The sequence below is a fragment of the Cyphomyrmex costatus genome, unplaced genomic scaffold (genome assembly GCF_001594065.2).
Source record: "Cyphomyrmex costatus isolate MS0001 unplaced genomic scaffold, Ccosl1.0 scaffold15, whole genome shotgun sequence".
Lineage (NCBI taxonomy): Eukaryota > Metazoa > Arthropoda > Insecta > Hymenoptera > Formicidae > Cyphomyrmex > Cyphomyrmex costatus.
Window position 1 is genome coordinate 430,194 of NW_017275499.1, and position 20,311 is coordinate 450,504.

The 20,311-nt window shown below is 30.5% G+C and overlaps 2 protein-coding genes across 3 annotated transcripts in view; both read left to right on the forward strand.

The window, feature by feature from the left end:
* UBL3 (ubiquitin like 3) overlaps window positions 1-1,316 on the forward strand; it is a 36,484-nt gene extending 35,168 nt beyond the window's left edge. Inside the window, exon 5 of one of the 2 annotated variants that reach the window (XR_001941022.1) lies at window positions 773-827. Coding sequence is in view for 1 of the 2 variants with exons in the window: in XM_018552008.1 (XP_018407510.1) it covers window positions 773-837 (65 nt within the window). In the remaining variant the exon portion in view is untranslated. Of the gene's footprint in view, window positions 1-772 lie in introns of both variants that reach the window. The other variant, XM_018552008.1, reaches the window with a different exon arrangement.
* Window positions 1,317-16,179: 14,863 nt separating this feature from the next.
* Window positions 16,180-19,347, forward strand: THG (tRNA-histidine guanylyltransferase). Its single transcript, XM_018551957.1, has 3 exons — window positions 16,180-16,731; window positions 17,655-17,899; window positions 18,979-19,347. The coding sequence occupies exons 1-3, from the start codon at window positions 16,380-16,382 to the stop codon at window positions 19,318-19,320; spliced, it is 939 nt and encodes a 312-aa protein (XP_018407459.1). The 5' UTR covers window positions 16,180-16,379; the 3' UTR covers window positions 19,321-19,347.
* Window positions 19,348-20,311: the final 964 nt, after the last annotated feature.

Here is a 20,311-nt window from a genome sequence, read left to right on the forward strand (position 1 = left end):
GAAATATAATAAATATTCGAAGAAAGAAAACTTGTTGATCTTGTTTCATACTTACACATCCATTTGAATTCATCATTTTTACCTATAAGTCATTTAAATAATAATTTTATTTATTTATTCCATTGTGTGTGAAGAAGGTAGATGAAATCATTTATTAATTGAACGTTACAAAGGATTACTTACATTTTTTACTTGGCATCTTCAACCTTTATATCTTTTTTTCAGACTCACTCCATCAGCGATTAGTTTTCAGAAAGAGCAATTTCTTTTATTCCTAAATAAGTATAATAGATAGCCATTATGGTGCAAAAATTTATAATAAAATCTCGAAATAAAATAAAAAGCGCGTAGGTCTGGAACTCAATGAATTTAATATAACTAAATCAATTAAAATTTTCAAAACAAATTTTAGAAAAAAAATATAACATATATATTAGTTAAAAAATTAAATTCTTGTTTTAAAAATAAATAAAATGAAAAAGATTAAAATACTTCTTTGATTGTTAATTTAAGTAATAACACATAATATTTTTTCATGATTGTCATTTTTAGAAAAGAATCTTTATTCAGTCTCAATAATATAAAATTAATTGGAAAAATAACTAATTATAAATGTGCAAATTAAATTTTTACAAGAAGTTAGTCGTTATTAAATAAATTTTTATACATTTTTGACACATATAACATTTAGTTCTTTAAGTTTTTTTTTTTATGTGCATTAACGCTAAACAGGATACCGAGAGAGTAAATTATGTGTACTATTTTGTTGCAGATCAGAGACAAAAAAGTAAAGGCGGCGGGAGTAGTTGCTGCTCGGCTTCCTGCTGCATACTCTAAAGTCGTCCGCAGTGATGGTCGCCGACGTCGGTGGTGGATCTCGTGACTGAGTGTGCAGCATGGGCTGCTACTATAGCGCTGAGCCATGATTTCTAAGATTTCGTGCTGATGTATAACCGTTAGTGGTTGAGCTCGTGAGCAGTGTAGCACAAGAAACGGATTGTCAGATAAAAGAGGGTTTCGCTTGCGCGATATCCACTACCACTGACTACCGTCGAGGAGTGATGCGCGTCGCATTGATGCGTTTCCCGATGAATGAATCCGCCACGTCGTTGGATCGGTCGCTTATTTCGGTTCATTTAGCAGGCGGTAATGCGTGCTCGATCAATACATTCGCGAGGGAAATCTGCTCCAGAAGAAGAGGAAGAAGAAGAGCGTATTTCGTTACGGAGAAGTCGGATCATTGTCGACACGTCGATTAGCTTGCGAAGAGATCGAATTACCGATGGTCGGCTAACTTCGATTAAGTAACGAGCAAAGTTAGTTACTTTGGACGCTATGGCTCTTGTTGTGATATAGGTACAGACGAACGTGAAAAGAATTTAATCAGTCACAAATTTTGTTAACAGCTTAAATCGATTATCAATTTTCTCTGTCCTTTTCCAATTGATGACTGCAGCATCAAAAAAAGAGTGAAAAGTTGCGTTTATAAGATTGGTCAATTAACTTAACTAAATTTTGGTTAACGATCCAGAGTTAACTTAGAGTTAACTGAATAATCAATTTTATTAACTATTCTAATTAATTTCATATGGCGATATTTCTTTATTTCTACAGCGTTTACATTGTTACATTAGAATATAAATGAAATAATCGTAAATGTAGTTAGCAGTCTTAATTAAATTTTGTGCTTAGGGATTCCTTATCCTTTCCCTAGATTATATAGTTATAACTATGATATCGATGAAAAAAAAGAGACGATCGTAAATTTAGTTTTAACAGTTTTAACTAAATTTTCGTCGGCGATGCCTCGTTTTTTTCTAGATTTATGACCGTATAGTTATAATGTTGTGAGAGGCACAGACGTTATCCATAAGTCGGTTAACTTTCGTTAACCCTCTTAGTTAACTTAAGTTTCGATTACTCACTCCCAACTTGATCTAAATTAATTTAACGAATTCAATTTAATTCCGCGTCTGTTTCGCGCGCGCGCAGGAAAATTAGAATCGGAGATTCTAAGAAAGTTAAACGTCAGTTAACTATAACTATCATTCAATTAACCGCAGTTAGAGCATTACTCTGCGTCGGTGCAACTGGCTTCGAAAATCGAAAGGGCGCGAACAATCACACATTCGCCCTGGATGTTTGTAATCTCGTTTTGTTCGTCCCGTACAAGAAATTCGTATGCATAGTAAGACGAAGAGAATTTCCAGGGAGAGGAATTGGGTAGCAAAAGACTACGTTCTGTTGTAAACGTACATTCGAAATGCCTGGAACGGCGCTACAATGCTTAGAAACTCAACCACTATTACAGTACTGCAGCATTATAATAATTATGTAGACGGAATCGTGTGTATGTTTACGTAAATTGAGCGTATTATGTTTGAACGAGAAAGAGGAAGAGTAAGCGAATGAGAGAGAGAGAGAGAGAGAGTGAGAGAAAAAATCGAAGAGAGAATAAAATTTATGTTGTGATATGCAGGTAACGAGTACATATGTTGTGTGTGTGTGTGTTGTGTGCGCGCGCGCGAAGGGTGTTTCTAGTCAATCGCATATTCGGTCGATAATACTTAACGCATTGATATAATTAAAGAGAATCACACATAAGAGAAAAAAAGAGAAAACAAAAATTTCACAGTGGCGACAGTCTCAGAGACTAACTCGTGAGAAGCAGACAAGTCACTTTACTGTTTTATTCAGTGTGATGTTTAACAAAGAGGTTAAGATTGATAATGAGGAATACGGTGCATCAACTGAATTTGAAATGTTTTTCAAATTTATTCGGTAAAAAATGTTCCCATATTTATCGTCGAATAAAAGCGCGACTGACCAGAGACTCCCTGTATGTACAGGATGTTGAGAAAAAAAGAGTACGAAAATTTGCGGGTATATTCCTCGTAAATATGATTTTTTTCTTAAGTTAATTCAATATTGCATCACACTTTTCACGTCTTTGACCACCTTGATTACCGACTAGTAAAGCGCATTTAATTAATTTTCTTTATTGCGTGATTTTTTGTTTGATAACAAAAGCTTCATTTGGTGGATTCACAAAGTTCATTAAAAATAAATAGAACAAACTTTATGACAAGACACAAAGATAACTTGGGATTGCCTTCGAATCGGACGAGGAATATCTTTGCATGTTATATGTGTATTTTTCTTCTTCGACAGACTGTATATACGTATTAATATCGAAGTCACGAGTGCACATCGACACGCGCATTCCGCATTTCGACGTGCATGCGCGACAGTATGAGACACGTTGACACGCGCAGTTAAGCTCTCATACACAAATGATTTTATTATCATGAATTTAAGATAAAGTAATATTATATGACGCCACTTTGAGAGTTCAGTATATATTCCGGAATATAAAATTATCAGAGAGAGAGTGTGTGTGTGTGTGAGTGTGCGCGTGTGTGTGTGTGAAGGGAGAGAAAGAGAGAAGACATTAGATATATCTAATGAGTAGTTATGATTAAATGAAAACTCAAATATATTTCCTGTTATATATATTCCCTTCTCCCTCCCCTTGACAAGTTTCCCCTCAGTCCAACCTCTATTATTCCATCTTCTCTTGTCCACCTTTCCCTTACCCCTTCGTGTTACCCGTCCACGCGAATCTATCGGGCCTAGTACGTCGCTCTCGTTAGACTCAAGAATAATAATTCCACGCTATGAATTCATATGCCCATTTCGAGTATCGATCGTAGTTAGATCCAATCAAACTGTTACGATGAATGCGTTATAGGTAATTCTCTATACACCGACACTAACACTAACGCACGCGTGCGCGCAGAAAGAGAGAGAGAGGAGCAATATATTACGTGCGTGTATACACGAATGTAATTCCTTAACATGCTATCTTATATTAATCATTTTGTAACTCTTACGAAATACATAACCCTGTGTGTATGTATGTATATATATGTATGCATACATACACATATATAGGGGAGAATGTCCTAAATCGGACCGTGTTCCAAATCGGACCTTTTTAATTTAAATAAATACGGTTAAGCAGACTTGCATGCTATTTACAATGTAAAATCCTTATATACTCTGTCATAACGTTCATAGAATAGATGCAAATATGTATTTTCTGCTATCATGCAATGCTATTTACAATGTAAAATTCCTTATATACTCTGTCATAACGTTCATAGAATAGATGCAAATATGTATTTTCTGCTATCATGCGAAAATTTTTTTAAAAAAGAAAATCATTGTAAATCATTATTTAAAAGATGTTAAAAATTTGAACAGTAATTGATTTAAGATAATTAAAGAGTGTAGAATGAAAAAATGTCAAGTGTTTTGTGATTATACTTGTGCGGTTTATTGTATTATAAAATTTGTTCCAATCGTTCGAAAGAACCCGTGTCCAAATCGGACCTATACAAAAAAACACTAAAAAGACGAGTAAGCCAGCTAATTCATCGAAAAAAGAAGGTTCGCCACAACCTGGTTGTAGTATTGGTGATCGACCGACCAGATCTGGTCTAAGGAACACTAAATCAATAAAATATCATGTGTCATCAGACTCAGATTGATGGAATTTTTTATTGATTTTAATTATAATAATATAAAATATGTATTTTTATCTTTGAGTCTTAAATTACTCGTTTTTACTCAATACTAACAAAAATTAATTAAAATATTTTAAAATTCTATTTAAAAGTCCATAAAAATAGAAGAAGTTCGATATGGAACTCTTAGTTCCAAATCGGACCGGAAGATGCATTTTTACATTTTCCATTATAGTTCAACACAGGTAAGAGATACGTCAAGATGGCTTAAGCAAAAATGAAAGAAATTAAATGATCTTTCGAACGGCATCATTGGTTTTATGATCGGACTTTATTTACGTCTTATAGAGAACTGCAAATAGGTCCGATTTAGATCACTTTCCTCTATACATATTAGGGTGGGCTGAAAAAAAAATTTTGAAAATCGATTAGCAATACTCCTCAAAAGTTAACTATGGCCTCAATATAATCTAAGTAAAATTTCACTGAAATTGATTAATATCTTGCCTCTCAACTTTGAAATTAGTAAGTTTATGCATTTCTTAGATACATCTGTCCAAATTCGAAAAAAATATTTAAATTTTAATACAATTTGGTACTACCTTTTTTTGTATCGCTGATACATGAATCCGAGGTCAAAAGTACACATTTCGAAATGATGGATCCGTATTATATTTTTATAGAAAGAAAATTTCTTATTGCGAGATAAATTGCGCAATTACATTACATTAATATTAAATTTATTGGTTTTTTTATCAAATCTGTTGTTTTTTATCTCAACTACGGACTTAAAATAATCTTGATACTTGACTGGCTAGGATATTTTACCAATGTATGTTTAAAATTTAAAAGAACAATTTAACGTGGCTCAATGATATAAAACAACATAAAATTGTAATACTCTTATATTAATTAATTTGAAATATATGACTTTACAATCAACATCTTGCGCTTATGGCTGCATGCTCATTAATTTTATGTAGTGTACGTTTATTTTAGTATTAATGTGTTTGCGTTATTTATCTCGTAATAATAAAAAAAATTTCCTTCTATAAGAATATATTGCGGACATTTATCTTACGATAATCTGTATCTATATACACACACACATACATATATATATATGCGCGCGCGCGCTCGTGTGTGTGTAATAGGAAAAATAATATAAATAATTCAAAAATAATTAGAAAAATAACTTTTGCATTATGTTTCTTTACAAAAAATAAAATTGCGATTACAATATTTTATGTATAATAATTAACATGCAATTTTATATATTATTATATATGATTATCTTTATTATGATATGAATTAGTTTCAAATGTAATTTGAAATATATATAATTAATATGCATTCTAAATTATTCTAGATCGCATTCATTGGAAAAAGTATGGTTAAATGGTATACACACTGCAAATCAATAGATATCAGAAATCTGAATTTACCAATCGACTTAGTTGAAATCAAACGTTTGAAGACTGAAGAAATTGTCAGCAATGCAAAAGAAAAATATCGATAAATTTTTACGTTAATTTTGCGGTAATTTTGGCGCTTTTAAAAAATATATTCCTTACAGAAATTCTAAATTTGACTCATTTGCTTCTGCCTTTGAAAGGTTATTCGAAAACTTTGACATTTTATTAAATAAATATATTTATAATAAACGAATGTTATAACGAGACACTAAATTCACTAAGATTTTCTAGTATATATTTATGTTTATAATTATACGGGAAGTTCACGAGTTAAACCGTAAAAAAAATATATATATATATATGAGTAAAATAAGAATTTAGAAATTCCAGATAAAATTTCACAGAGAACAAAATTTTATTTAAGATCCTAAATTCGTATATTTAAGTTGTCGGTTTAATTCAGAAACAATCTATACAATAGACTTTTTTACTGGGTGCCCTATAGACACACATACACGCCTGCGCGCGCGCGCGCACACACGCACATATACACTTACACATGTATACGCTCGCGAAGTGAAGCGCGAGGCGACCATGTCTGTATATTTCAAAATCGTTATTAGTACCTGCCTGACTCATAAACCTGTGCCATACCAGAACTTTTTCGTCTCTCTCGTCCTCTCTCTATTATTACCCTCCTTCCACTATCCCTTTTTCTCTCGATTCTCTCCTGCTGCGATCAACTTTTAACGCGTAAAGTATTTTCTCGTGTACTTCTTCGCGGAGATTGATATACGTGCAAGAAGCGTTTGTCGATTATAATTCAGTAAGGACACTGACATTAGCAAAGAAAACTGCTTTGTCATTTAAAATATATCGGTATTGAGCTGAAATCAAGACGACAAAGTTTGAATTTGGTCATCTCAAGCTTTACCTTATCAATTATTTTTTAATAGCATGCGATTAACCAGAGCTTCTTAGAGAGAATTTTTTTTACATGAAACCGCGTAAATGCAGTACGCCTTTCTCCCGAGTATTCTTCAATTTTAACGTTATGTAAAACAGATATAGTAGTGATCAAATTTTTTCAAGTGTGAGTCGCATTTTTTCTTCAAATTTTGCTGTTTTAAGGCTGAGTACTCACTTCAACCATATTGAATCGTGACGTCATAAACAAAAAATGTGTTATAAATTAATTTTTCTTGCGTGCTACTTGTAAATAAAAATATAATTTGGATAAAATGAAATAATGAGATGACTATAAAAAAACATGTAAAAATGGGCCGAGACTATCACTATCCTCCTTGATAATTAGTCAATACGTAGTCATAAAAGTCGCATGTAAAAGTGCGTTTACTAATTTTTACTCAATACGCATGCGCGTAGCCTATTTTTATTTCATAAACATTTTTCGATGTTATTGACTGTCAAGGGGAATAAAGATAATTTCGATTTACAAGTGTGTTTTACAATGATCTCATTATTATATTTTATCCAAATTATCTTTACTTACAACTGACATACAAGAAAAATTAACGTATTATTTCTCGCTTATGACATCATTATTCAATATGGCTGTGGTGACTACTCAGAAGCCTTAAGCGTTTAATGATACGTGTATGACTCTAAACAAATTCGTCTTAGTAAATTTTTATAAGCAACGAATTTATTTAGAGTTGTACATACATAAAAGCTTCATATTTTTGTTATTTCATCTAATAATCAGACCATGTTCACGAACTACTACAATTACTTTACAGTGTTATACAAAGTTCTCGAATTTAAATGGTCAAACATTAGGAATGTATAGGGGGATCAATAAATTAAAAAGTTTTAGATATGCTCGTTTTTACTTTGTTTTGGAGAAAATCTAAAAAAAGAAATGAAACGTAGTTTTCATATTTATTACTTATTCGCATTTATTTGTTCATGCTTAATGCGGGTATTGTTCAAAATGTTGGTTTCGCAACAATACACGCATTGCATCTTGTATGTACGGACAGCTCGTGTTGCAGCCAAACATTGATCTGGTCAACGTAATGACTCGCCGATCCGGCACACTTGTCCGTGGCAGTAACCACTAGCTGAAGTCCCAGTGATTTGAATTCATAAGATTTCATCTGATGATATAATAATTTTCTTTACTACATATGAATCATTTAATAAAATTAATGATTTTATCTAATATTATACAATTATTTCTTGTAGTCACATATGTGAGATTATACATCGGAACTTTATATGAATTTCATGATTTCGAGGACTCTGTCCCATGGTCACATTAAATGATTATCTCCTCACTTCTTTCCGAAAATCGACGCGCATATTCTCGTACTACCTCTAAAACATTACCATTCAATTCGTACAAAAATAATAACATTCCGCTTTGAAAAAAAAACGAAAATTATATTTTATCTCTTTTTTGCATTTTTTTTTTCCCCAAAACGAAAACGCGCATATTTCTAAAGGTTACTTTTTCTTAATTTATCAATTCTCTACTACTCTGAAGTTTGGCTGTTTAAATTTAACACACCCTATATAATACCTGCGTTTTTTGTACCTCATCTCAAGGCAAATGAAAATTTTGAAGTGCATGCGTCGCAGCAGTGTAACGTTATCCCTATCTATTCCTTATCTAAACAATGATCACATATTGTATATACTGTGGTTTATGGGAATGGCTCGCTCGATGTACTCATTACAACTTACTCATTGTTTTTTTTTCGTTCCAAGCGGTATTCATCGATTTTTTTTTTAAGAATCTATATACTATATATATATATATAGTACTATATATGTATATAGTATTACTCTCCTCTCCTTCCTTTAATAAGCGAACATCTTAAAGGTGTTATTACTTTTTGTCCGCGCCCTGTTCCCGCGATTCATATTTTTTATTGTAAGATCATAAGATGTAGATTATCTATAAAATGCTGTTTATATATAGGGAAATAAATTGTTTAGTTTATAAGATTTTAAGATTTGTGAGTCAGAGAAAGAGAGAGAGAGAGAGAGAGAGAGAGAGAGAGAGAGAGAGAGAGAGAGAGAGAGAGAGAGAGGGCGAGAGGGAGGGAGGGAGTAAGAGGAAGCAACACATCACCCGATATATTATAGGTTTACGGAAGGGATGCATGAAGAATGAAGAAGACTCTATTAGTCCTATCGTGAATGTACTATTAAAAAAAGATGTAATGAAAAGTTAAAATGTATTCTTAAAGATTAATTGCATTGTATTCATTTCATTATGCAATTAAGCTGCGTCCGAGATTATGAATAGGCTATCATCTATGTCGATTTCATATGGCGAACTGTAAAAGAGAGAAAGTAGCGGGAGATCATCCTCTGGACCTTCCATCGCATTTTACAATTTTAAGGTGGAATTAATTTCGAATTATTGTTACACAAAAAGTAAAAGCTTCTGTAATAAATCTACCTTGTAACTCTTCTCAATGTGCGATGTCACTTGCAAGCGTTGATTAAAGAGGAAAGAATCTCGAAAACCGTGATGTTTCGAAAAAGACAGCTCGGATATTGTAGGTACTTTTCTTTTAATACTCGAAATCGAGACTGTTTCTATCTAAAGCCTTGAGGAAATGTAAAACTCACACACGTAACAATGAAAATTTGCAATATATGTTTATATACACAGAATATTCAACGTAATGGTTCGTACGATATTTCAGACACTTCCGAAAATTAAGAAAAAAAGTTGAAAAATGAATATCCATCTCTTTTATACAAGCTACAACATAAGTACGATAAAAAAGTTCTTTTCATAAAAAACATCATTTCAGTCATCTTAAATTTTTGAAATCATACAATTTTTTTTCATAACATCGTAGAGAATATACGAGTCTCTTCAAGATGAATTAAAATCATTATCGAAATGTTACTTAAAATATACAATCGTATCAATAAACATAAGTGATATTTCGTTAGTGATTTAAATTCGTCTTCAGGACTTTTGCATTATAGAAAAAAAATTGTATGACACCATTTAAAAAATTTAAGGATGATTGATACTATATTTAAAAAAAAATTTTTTTTAATTTTTTTATCGCATATTCCAGCCTATATAAAATATATGAATATTCATATTTTAACTTTTTTTCTTAACTGTCGGAAGTCAAAAAAATCGTGCCGATCGTTAACGCTGAATACACGCGCGTGCGTGTGTATGCGTGTATGTGTGTGTGTGTGTGTGTGTACATACATATTTATATAAATATAAAATATATACCGTGTAAAGGCATTAAAGCTTGGAGCAAATTAAACAATACATCTACGATGGCAGACAATTTAAAAAATATATACATACATATACACATACATGTGTGTATGTATGTATCGTATTGATCTTTAATACATTCCATAGCGAGATTACCTCACAAATAATTTCAATTAGCCGATACATATTATACTTTTGAAGTTAACGGACGATTAACAGAGTCGTGATAAATAAAGAACTCATTTTACAATAGTGTAAGTGTTAAAAGAATGGACGTTGTTTCTTTTGTTGTTTCTTGTTTAAACTTAAATGAGAAACGTGGAATCTTAAAGAATACATAATTATATTTGTAAAATATGCATGTGCTTATAGTTTACAAAGTATTTATATTTTTTTGTAAATCATATCAAAATTTTAGCTTATATAAGAATCCATTCAGAACAATTTTTCAGCAGAAACTTTATTCTAATTCCGTTTTTTTCTCAAGAGAGAAACTGACAATTTTCTTCTTGTAAAAATAAAGGAGTATTAGTATTATCAATAACATAATGGAGATTAAATATTTTAGTTTTTTATAAGATTTCTAGATTGTTTACTCTTTAAATTAGCAAGGTCTTACAACCAATAAAATAGGAAAATAGTAACCAATAATATTAAATGGAAATACATCCCAAATTAAACATTCATGTTTGGGATGTGTGTGTGTGCGTTTCTATTTAATATTATTAATTACGTTACTATTTAATTTCCTATTTTATTGGTTTTAAGACCTTGTTGTATTGTGGCTATAAATATATTTTTATTTTATTGGGGCACAAAATTAACATCTAAAAAAATATTAATTTTTTGTTGATTTATTTTCATGAAAATACTGTGAATTTCTTATTAATAATTACATTATTATATCAGAAAAAAATAAGAATCGATATTTATGATTCAGTTATTACACTTGCGATATTATTTTCTATTACATGTCTCACAGATTTATTTGACTAATTTGTTGTCACTTTCCAGAAAAAGAAAAGACAGCTTTGGAATAACAATTCGGAAAAGATCAAATTTCGCCTACAAACAGAAGTAACGTATATTGAAGATGAAGCAAAATATTACATATTATGATTATATTCAGAATGTTTTGAAATAGGTAGTTAATACTGAATGATATTCCCCGTGATTTTCAGAGTGGATAACTCAAATAACATTGTTTAATAAATAAAAAAAAAAAAAGAATTTCGACCATATAAGAGTAGATAATCATTTTCTGTTGTTTTGATGGCTAAATACAATTCCGTTTATCAAATTGCTGTATCACGTCGGCGGTAAAAGCATAAAAAGAGCTGTTCTTCCTATACTTTGACAACTTTAATGTGATATGTTGAAGAAGATTTGTTGCAATCAAATTAAAATATATTGTTAAGACTTTCACTCCTTAAAGGATCCTAAAGTGAAATTACCGCGACGTCGTAATTCTAAAATATCTTTGAACTAAGTTTACAGAATTGTAAAATTCTTCTACATGATTAAAGCACAAAAATAACTATTGCAAATATTGGTTTTCATTATCAAAAACACGAAAGAAATTAAATTTATTTTTACACTTGTTTTTTTATTTATTTTTTACATACACAGCTGTCATTTGAAAAAAAATTCTACAATTTATATGTGGTGAATAAGACGATCCGAAAAAAATCATATCATAAAAATGAAAAGTTCAAGCCATGTTCAAAAAAGGATACTCAAAAATTTTTTTAAATAATTTAAAAATATTATATAACGAAAGAGAGTGAAATACGGCGAAAGAGAGGAGTGATGGGGGGAGGGGGAAGGGCGGGGGAAGAAGGTCCGGTGGGTCGAAGATGGTGAAGGTGTGAGTGAAAGGTGAGAGGGGATGTTAGAAAGTTTTAATACGGCCTTGTGTGTGTGTGTGTGTGTGTGTGTGTGTGAATGCGGACAGAGAAGAAGGAGAAGAAGAAAAAGAAAGAGACGTTTCTTAATTTTTCATTAAAATCATCACTTTTTGACCGCTATCTCCAGAACGGATAAGAGATTTGTAGTGTCTTTCACTTTTTGAACATGGCCGGAGACACTACTATCCTGATCTCGCCATAGAGACGATTATGCACGGACAATATCATGCAATAAAAATCAAGATTGAAAAAGTCTAGAAAAAAGATTATTTAAAAATTACGTTTTGTAAATTCAAATAAAGATAAAGATAAGCAACACTGCGTGTACGTAAAATAATCAGGATCAGGTAAGTTATTAAACAGGGTGAAAAATTTCAAGCATAATGGGCCGAATATCTATGGGAAATATGAAAGATACGAAAAAATGGGTAAACCTTGACAATAACGGAAGCAGCTCTGATGATTTTGACCTATGGTTGTCAAGGTCATGACCCTGAGTAACCTCCAACACGTTTTAGCCGTCGCTCGTCATTCGTTAAAAAGTTATTAAGAATTGAAAGTTGCTAATTATTTCCCTGCTTTGTTGGATGACTTGTAGGCAGATGGGAGATTTAAAATGGATCGATAGTAGGACTTTCTCTATGTGAGGCAACATCTATTCCACCAATCCCCCAGCAACAATTCACTGCTTTAAAAACAACAATCTTACATATCCGAAATGCTGTCTCCGCGAAATTGAATATTTATGTAACGGCTCCGTTTGAAATCGGAAAAATAATATCGACGACCATGAATCGTCAATTTTGATTACATAATATATTTTAATGTTAAAAATGAGCATTAAATATCAGCATGAGAAGGCACGTTAAGATCTTACCACATTTGCTTTAATTCGGCGCCGATATGGCGCCGTAGCACAATTATAATAAATAAGTTTTGTTTAGTGCCCTTTTCTTTCCAAGTTTATTTTAATTATACAGGAGTTTTTCTTTTTTAAAAATTATTGTACGTTTTAAAGTAGAAAAACCTTAAATTGAATATTGTCATTGCATTAATAATACAGTGGTCTGAGTTTACTTTCTAGCAGTGGAGACTGGACAATATCGATGAGAATTTGTCTATATTTATTTCTATTTATGTTCATTACAAGGGAATATACGAATCATGTGGAGTGTTTAATTCTAGCAACATTCCTTAGCATTAGAATAATGTTCCAGCAGCATATACTACAAAAATGCTATAGTATTCTACTACACATTACAATATTTCTCTAGTTTTTCATGTTTCTTTTCAAGAATAGAGACTCTTATTTATCTTATTATGTTTTATACATTATGAACTATGCAAAGGTATGTGCTTCAGTTTTAAATTTTATTCTTGTAAAATTTTTACATTAATATCTGGGTAGAGAAATTTATCATTTTAAACAAGTTACACAAATAATGAAATCTACCATGGAATAATAATATAAAGCGTTAATTGTTTAAATATTTATTAATAATTCAGACATACTTCCAATAAATTTATGGATGTATGTATGCTATTGGATACATACCATAAATAAAATCTTTAAAACATCTAATTTCAAAGCTAATTTTCTTTGTTGATTTGTCATCCTTATTCAGGTGTTTTACCATAATTCTTGAAATTAGGAACCATGTACATAGGTGGAAACAATATTGCTCCAGTTATGCAAATAAATGAAATAATCTGTTCCTGTAACATAAACATTTTGATTAATGCATAATAAAAATTAATTAGATAAATATTTCTTAATGATATTTATATTTCTTTTTCCTTCAATTTCCTCATAATTTTGTAAATTTATACATTTTCACACATGAAATATGTTTTGAGAAGGAAAATCATTCAAGTTTTGTTTCTATTTAATTTCGAAATTGTTTGATAAGATGAAAGATAATTCAATGAAAATTTATGACTTTATATTGTTCTCATGAATTAAATGTAAAACAATGTACTCAATCAAACAACAATAATTTTTAGCTTGTGTTCAGAATGTGATTGGTGATACTAATCCAAAATTTATCCATAAAATGTTTTAGAAAATGTTTTTCTTTTTGTAAATTTTAAAAGCTAAATTATTCTTTGCTATAACTGAAATTGTATAAAAAAATTTGCGTTGTTAATTAAGCCTGTTCTACAATGCGTATTTTGTTTCTTATCTCTTTTTCGTTTTCTCAAGAGATAAAAGTCAACAAACTTAGAAAAGAATAAAAAATACATGGTAAGAAACAGAAAATAAAGTTATTTTTTAAAAGCAACAAGTTACAGTTACTCGTTACAGTTATCGTTACTCAAAAAAATAACTTTTCGTTACTTTTTAAAAATCAGTCTAAAAATGTACTTTTGCAGTATTTTTTATTTAAACGTTAATGAAAGCAATATATATATATATATATAGCTTTAAAAAGCAATATATATATATAGCATGTATAATACTGACACTATAGTTTTATTTTTTAGTTTTTTTTTTTAAACATAATTTTGTAATTCAAAACCTGTAAAATATACAGCAAACTGACAATGAGATTTACACATGTCCGATGTCACACAGAAGATAGAAGTGCAAAAAATTCCTGAAATAATGGTACTGTATATATTTCTCATCTGTCATAGATTACTTCAGGATCGCTACAACACCTAAATATTTAACACCTAAAATATTTCAGGAATCTTTTTATACTTTGTAGAAAACTAGAAGATTATATAAAAGATTGTTTAGGATTATCTGAACACAATATAAGTTAGAAATTAAAAGGAAAATTAAGAAATACACATAATCTCTTTATTATAATATATTTTTACTTAAGCTATGCTTTCAGCTGTAAATCAAATATTTTGATAGAAAGAAAATTATAATGCTATAATTTTAAAATATATAACAGATGTTTTGTAAAAAGGGATGTTTCCTAATTGCTCAACAGAAATGTACAGAGTAAAGCTTTGTACACAGATCAATTAGAACAAAATGTGTATGATGTTTAGATCAAGTTAAACTAAATGTAGCTTGTACGCTTGTATTAAATAAAAACACTCAATGTCTTATAACCACATTTATAGCTGTTATAATTAACAACATGTAATTGTTATATAACAGAATAATGTATCCAAATGTATGCAAAGTAACGATAAAAGTAACTGTAAATTTCGTTATCGTTATCCGAAAAATGTAACTACATTATTGTTACAGTTACTAAAAAAAAAAGTAACTTGTAACTGTAACTTCGTTAGAAGTAACTTCCATTCCCTGAATTTTAAGAAATATAATTGTCAATAAAATGGTTACAAAGGAAGAAAGACGTAAATAGTAAGAAACAAAGAAAACATTGTAAAATAGACTTTAAAGGTCATTATATAATACATATAATACAGCAGAAGAAAATTAATTGCGCGTTGAATATTTTCTTACGTAATTTAACACACATTGAATTTGAAAAGGGAAATCTACTCACAGTAGTGGAAACTTTTACTGCGGGTGGTGCGCTAACGATTGAATTACTGTACATTCTGGCAATAACGCCTGACAAACGGGATGTATTTCTCAGTCCGTTACGAATCGCAAGCATTCTTGCTGTCGTCGTTTGCTAATTTTCCAGATATGCAACGAAATCGTAAAGATCGATCTTCCTCTTCTTTTATATATTAGCCTATATTAGCCGGATTAGCTCAGTGCCCAAGTCCTCGTCGACGAGATAAGCTTGGCCAACGTAGACAACACTTTACAATAAAGTCCTAGATATCAGAGAAGCGCAACCGATATTACGCGTCCTGATTGGCGTGACTGTCAGCCAATCATGACATTCATTCGTTGGTACTAAAAATGGCTGACTAATAGACGATTGGTGGATTTCATAGTTCGTCTGTAAACGACGCCATTTTTAGTACTTTTCTTAGTAGTTTTGCGATACTGACTTAAGCCGGTTGCGCTTCTCTGATATCTAGGACTTTTTATTGTGTACATACAGCTGCTTTTCTGCTGTAACAAATAACAATACAGGTTTATAACCTCACTTTTAAAATGAGTCTACGAGACTCAATAAAACACACGGTCTCGATCTTGTGCAGTTTGTAGGTAAAAACCCAGTTGAATCTCGCTTCTCAGAATGCGAAAGGAACGCGCATTCAACTGAGTTCTGACGTCACAAGTGAGAATTATCTGAGAATCGGAGTAAATGGAAAGCAACTATACTTAATGTGTTGATTAATGGGTATATTTTGTATTAATTTTTGTGATTGTGAGTGCTAAACTGAACAATTGCCTGCACTAGCCCACACCTAAATGAAGAGCATTCTCTCGAGGATTAATCAGGCTAAACGATTAGTGGTGACGTGCCGCTATTTATGTCGAACGACGATGGCTAAGAGTAAGTTTGAATATGTGAAGGAGTTCGAAAAAGACGACAACTGCTTGCCAAATTGCTGGATTGTCGTTAGAATAGATGGCAGAAATTTCTCGAAATTTTGTGATACGCACAATTTCGTTAAGCCAAATGATGTAGCTGCTCTCGAGTTAATGAATCGTGCTGCTGTCACTGTTATGGAAGATTTTAAGGAGATTGTATTGGGTTTCGGCCAGAGCGACGAATATTCGTTTGTATTCCGGAAAGATACGCAGCTTTATAAACGCAGAGGTATTCATCATGACAATAGCTGCAGAGACGTTTCAGCAGAGAAAGCAGCTTACTTATTTGCAACTGTTGTAAAATTCTATTTAATATAATTGCAGAGTTGCTTTTGGTTTCTTATTAAGATCTACAGGTATAAATGCTTTCTCCACTGAAATGTCAGAAATAACGTGCAATGTGCGTTGGCTTTAGACACTCACGAGCTATGAGCTTCATTTTATCTTTCTGTACATAGTAAGTTTCAATAGTTTCATAATCTTGAAATATATAAAATATGCAACAAGCTGAAACAAAGTAGTATAAAAAACCAAATAAAATATTATAACATGAAAAAGAAGTGAAATAAAAATTATATTTTAAATATTCTTATTAAAATAAATCCTACAGAATAGTTCTCCTGTCTTAGATTGTATATCCTTCAAACATCCTTAGGACATCTCTTGGACAACTATGTTGTGTGGGATAACTTCTCGCAATCATAGTAAATTAATTCCATATGCACAAGATGCCTCCTCATTTATTCCTATTTAATATTTAGTAAATAATAAGAATAATGCCTAATTTTTTCACTTCTAGATAACCTTTATCCAGAAGATATCTCCCAGAATACAGTGGAGGCATCTTCTGGATAAAGCTATCCGTAACTTATCTGCAATTAAATTAGCCATAAACCTCTCTCTTTCGCCGTATTTCAGATTCTTTCGTTATTACAATTTTTTATTCTCTTTCACTTTTCACTCACTACTTATTTCTGTCAGATTCTTTCGTTTCTTGCAAAGATGCGTCGAATAAGCCTAATTTCATTGATTTTTGAGCTGCGGGACCTATTCTGTATAATTACCAAATTGAAATTATAAAATTATAATATTGCGAACATTAACATCATCCAGCAAGGTGTCCAATTGATGGCTTTTTTTATTTTGTTTCAGCGTCAAAATTGATGTCTAATGTGAATTCATTATTTGCTTCGGCATATGTTTATCATTGGCCATACTTCTTCGTGGACAAAAAATTGTATTATCCACCGTCGTTTGATGCTCGTATTGTATTATATCCAACAGACAAGAATTTAAGAGATTATTTAGCTTGGCGACAGGCTGACGTACACATCAATAACTTATATAATACTTGTTTTTGGAATTTAATATTGAAAGGAAAATTAACTCCAAGTCAGGTAAACGTAAATAATAAGAGGATTTTTTAATTAATATTAGGCGTATTTCAAATTGAACTGCTGTTGAAAAGAGTAAAAACAAAATTATCACAAGAAACTTCTGCATATAATTTACTTTTCTATACAGGGTGTCCCAAAAAGAGTGCGAATTCTTTCACTGGCAGATTCTGTGAAACGTTCTAAAATGAAGAATCTCTCAAGTTATTTTTGATAATTATATTTATACGAATCCGCGTATATCTCTATATACGAAATTCTATATAAAGAGATATATCAAACAACTATCTCAGGCGTCTAAGGTAGGCTTCCACTGATGATGCCTTACTGATGAGTCCAGTAGTGGAAGCCGGGACGAAACGCCAAAAATTACGTGATAGTCTTCGCAATATATTAGAATAAATTAATAAAGATGGTCACATTCATGACCGAAAACGTTTAAGATGGTCACATTTATGACTGAAAACGTTTATGTAATTGAATTATATTAAAGACAATTTCTCACAAAAAAAAGATCCAGTGTAGTGGTATATGCTCATTATTTATCTTGTTAGTGTTATTTTCAAGCCACGTATAATCAATCAATATATTATATTTGGATTAATTTGGATAGATAAAACGGACATCACGCCGATGACCTTGACTCTAATATTTGTAACTTTTTTTTCGAGTTTTTTTTTTTTGCTATTTTACCGATTTTACGTATTCAATCTTTTTTATGAAATTATCAATGTAGAAAAACTACAATAATCATTGTGATATTCCTATTAACTTATAATAATTTGGGACACTCTGTATGACATTATTAATTGTGGCCTAATAATTAAATGTTCATTATATGTATAAAAACAAAAAAAAATCATGTTATAATATTTCATTAAATTCATTTGAATTCGTTCTTGTAAAATGCAATAAGATATTTGACAAGACACAGAGATCTGTATAATTGAATATTGTAGCAAATTATGTGTGCTCATTTTTTATTAAAAATGTAAATTAAATATAATAAAATTTATTTTTTTGTTTTAATTTGTGGATGTTTGTGATCTGAAAGGAAACCAGAGTATTTATGGATGTTACAGGCTCAGGAAAAACTTAGAGGCACACTGGCATCACATAAAAACGAATTGCTTTTTCAAGAATTTGGTATAAACTATAATAATGAACCGTCATTATTTCGAAAAGGTACCACACTTATTCGGAAATTAGTACCCGACAATACAGGAAGATTAAAACCTACTATAGTTCCTTTAGTAGATGATATTATCGGTGACCGTTTTTGGAAAGAGAATCCTGAAGTGATTGGTTTGAAAAGTTTAGCAACTTATCAATCATTCAATTTAACAACTAGCTGTAAGAATACAATGCCCGTGCCTGCTTCTTCACCTACTGTGGAAAAACACAAAAAAATTGAGAAATTATGATACAAATTGAAATTATAGAATTAATGATTGTGTTATTAATTGTACGGAATGCAATATATTTTTATTTATGTTATAGTACATACATATCTACTACTACATTATCTATTTTGAAATAAACCAATTTTTTAAATCACCATTTTTTTAATGGAGATATATGATGTTTTTTTTATATATTCCTTTTTTTACACGATTCCTGTAACAATATTATATATAACTGCTATAATATAATAATAATTTACACTGAAAGTTAAAATAAAATTATTATGTACACATATAGATTTTGCTATACTGCTTAAAATCTTATAACAATGCTCTAAATTATATAATAATTCTTAATATATGTAACTGGCTTATCAATGTTTGACAGATATATATATAAGGTGTCTTATTTTAGTGTGTCAACCTAAAATTTTATTTGTTTTTAATTTTACAGAAATATATTTTAGGCGCGAGAGTTATATGATTTCAAAGGACGTAAATAATACAGTAAAATTAATTTTTGAAATAAACCAATTTTTTAAATCACCATTTTTTTTAATGGAGATATATGATGTTTTTTTACATATTCCTTTTTTTTACAAGATTCCTCTAACAATACTGTATATAAAAGCATTGATAAAGAAATATAAAAAAAATTAATAATTTTCGAGTTGTTTTATATACTTTAAATACGGCACATATTAACATTTTTGATTAAATATAAAATATTTTGTAAACCATTAATTTATTGACAATCGTAACTTGATACTTTTATGCGTAAGATAATGAGATGAATTAATTGTAAAAAAAATACATAGTTGCTTATTTAAAAAATGCGTTTTGCAATATGTAACTGAATATTTTTTTAAAGCAAGAAAGTGTGCATTTTTTAATACCAATTGATTCATTTCATTACATTCTATGCATAAAAAAATTAATGCGATTATAAAAAGTATTAATGATTTATTTTATCATTTAATTTATTTTTGATTTATTTTATATTTTATGTTAA